Source organism: Octopus bimaculoides, chromosome 8 (assembly GCF_001194135.2).
Source record: "Octopus bimaculoides isolate UCB-OBI-ISO-001 chromosome 8, ASM119413v2, whole genome shotgun sequence".
Classification (NCBI taxonomy): domain Eukaryota; kingdom Metazoa; phylum Mollusca; class Cephalopoda; order Octopoda; family Octopodidae; genus Octopus; species Octopus bimaculoides.
This window is the reverse complement of record NC_068988.1, coordinates 865,637-868,134: the sequence shown is the minus strand read 5'-3', so window position 1 is coordinate 868,134 and position 2,498 is coordinate 865,637. Positions and strand designations below refer to the sequence as shown.

At 36.8% G+C, this 2,498-nt stretch overlaps 1 protein-coding gene across 2 annotated transcripts in view; it reads left to right on the top strand.

The window, feature by feature from the left end:
- Window positions 1-2,492, top strand: part of LOC106872567 (uncharacterized) — a 60,003-nt gene extending 57,511 nt beyond the window's left edge. For both annotated transcript variants that reach the window (XM_014919609.2, XM_014919602.2), the window contains exons 8-9: window positions 1,119-1,233; window positions 2,310-2,492. In XM_014919609.2, coding sequence (XP_014775095.1) covers window positions 1,119-1,233; window positions 2,310-2,465 — 271 coding nt within the window. In that variant the 3' untranslated portion in view covers window positions 2,466-2,492. The remainder of the gene's footprint in view (window positions 1-1,118; window positions 1,234-2,309) is intronic.
- The last annotated feature ends 6 nt before the right edge of the window (window positions 2,493-2,498 follow it).

Here is a 2,498-nt window from a genome sequence, read left to right as displayed (position 1 = left end):
CATTTGACGGATATTTTTCACTCTTTCTTCTTTATGGACATTAGTTACATTATTTACAGTTGACGGATATTTTTCACTCTTTCTTCTTTATGGACATTAGTTACATTATTTACATTTGACGGATATTTTTCACTCTTTCTTCTTTATGGACATTAGTTACATTATTTACAGTTGATGGATATTTTTCACTCTTTCTTCTTTATGGCTCTTTTTTCAAGTTCACTTTTCTTGATGTTTTATTCTTGTGTATTGCTTACGTCATTTTAGCCTTCATTGTTTTCTATCTTTTCTTGACTTTAAACTGCTTTCTGTCCTCTCTTTCAACCTTTTTTGATGAGTTGTAGTGCACCTGAACACCGTATACAATAAGGCTCTTTCCCTTACATTACATGCTTTGTCTTTCATCCTTTTGGGGGTCAATAAAATAAGTACTGGGGGTCGATATAATTGACCTCTCCCTCCCCTCCAAAACTTCTGGCTCTGTGTCAAAAATTGAAACCATCATTATTATTGATTTGACTTGAGTTTCTACTTATTCCTGACAGGATTTATGTGGGTAGCGGGTTACTACCTCTGACCTTAGGGACCCACGAGCTTTCAGTAGTTGTTCAAGTGCTTAGAATCCTTCCTGTCCCTAAGAGGCTAACTTTCTGTAGAAGTTCTACAAGACATTCCAATCTCCTTCAACCATTTCTCTATATCTTTGCTTACAGTCCTGGATGCACCATTTACTATAGGCACAACCTTTTCACTATTATTATTATTATTATTATTATTATTATTATTATTATTAAGGTGGGGTGCTAGCAGAACCGTTAGCAATGCCGGGGCAAAGTGCTTTTCAGCGTTTTGTCTGTCTTTATCTTCTGAGTTAAAATTCTGCCAAAGTTGACTTTGCGTTTCTTCCTTTCAGGGTCAGTTAAATAAGTACCAGTTGTGTACTGGGGTCAATGTAATCGACTCATCCCCTCTCCCAAAGTTACTGCCCTTGTTGAAAAATTTGAAATCCCCCCCCCCCCCCTCCTCCTTATGCCTTTAGTAGAAAGGATTATTGTTTTATTGTTCATTAACCTCTAATCTGATCTTAGCCTCAATTTATTATTGTCCATTTTCAACAGGTTTGTATCAATATCTCTTGGACTGAGTGCCTGCAATTCAGCTGGACATTTAAGTAACCATCCTGAAGTAGCTCCCAATCATGCTGGTATTACCTTTGCTGTATCTAATACTTTGGTAAGTAGATATCTGTCCATGGTGGAAAGGATCTCACGTTGAGATCACTTGCGTTCAGTCATTATTGTTAAATCATTAGAACATTTTGTGAAGTAACTAATTAACCTTTAGTTTACACTAGAAGCCTGTAGTGGGGATTCAAAACCTAACCACTAGGTAACTGGTCATGTCTCACATTATTCCAAGTGATTGTTCTCTATTAAGCAACCAAGTAAAATCATGCCATGATTCAATCTTCTAGAATCTTTTTCTTGTACCCTGTAAAAAGACCGTTTTTGGTGGTAATTGCAGAATGTTGAGGCAACTGAACATTGTGTCTCCATTCTCACCACAACCAGATGATTACAAAAAATGGCCGATAGTCAACAGCGGTCTTCACCACTGGGGCTGCATGTAGCCTACATGACTTTCTGAATGGTGCATCTAACAAAAAATTATGTTGCATTATTTTCAATAGTGCAGCTCACCTGATGATGAATCATGTCTCATGTGGTCCACTTCTTCATAAAGGTTGCCCATCCTTGCTCTAAGAAGTTACTTGACCTGTTAAAATTAAAGTCAAATTGCCTTCAAATCTTAACCTTCCATTTGAAAAAAATGGAAGAACACATTAGATTATGCTCTCCTAAATACATATTTTAAAAATTATTACAGGCTGGTCAAGGCTGGAAACTTTTGATCAGTGACATTGCAACTCATTTCTACAACTGAGTGAATTGGAGCAACGTGAAAATAAAGTGTCTTGCTCAAGAGCATAACACACAGCCCGGTCCAGGAATTGAACTCACTACCTCGTGGTTGTGAGCCTGATGCTCTAACCACTGAGCCATGCAACTTCACCAATTTGTAAATATTTGTTTAAAAAAATCCGTTGGATTTTATCTATTCAAAGAGTTGTGTAAGCTGATGATTACATTACTATAGCTTTATGTGTTCTGAGATCCTGTATTCCGAAAAAGAATTGAAGTAATATATTTATAAAGAGTAAAAAAGTTGAAAATCGTAAATAAAACTTTGAAGTAGAATTTACTGTAAAGAATACTGGAATAAGATTTCTTTCTTTATTTGCTTTTCAGGCTACCATTCCTGGAATAACTTGTGGTCCACTAACTGCTGAATTAGTCACACAGTCTCATGGCCGTTGGTTTCCTGTGTTCATCATTGCCGCTGGTGTTAACTTTGTCGGAGCAATTATCTACCTAAGTCAGAGTGCGGCCAGTCAAGTTCTTTGACGACTAAATTTCTTTTGACAATCATTTACCCCC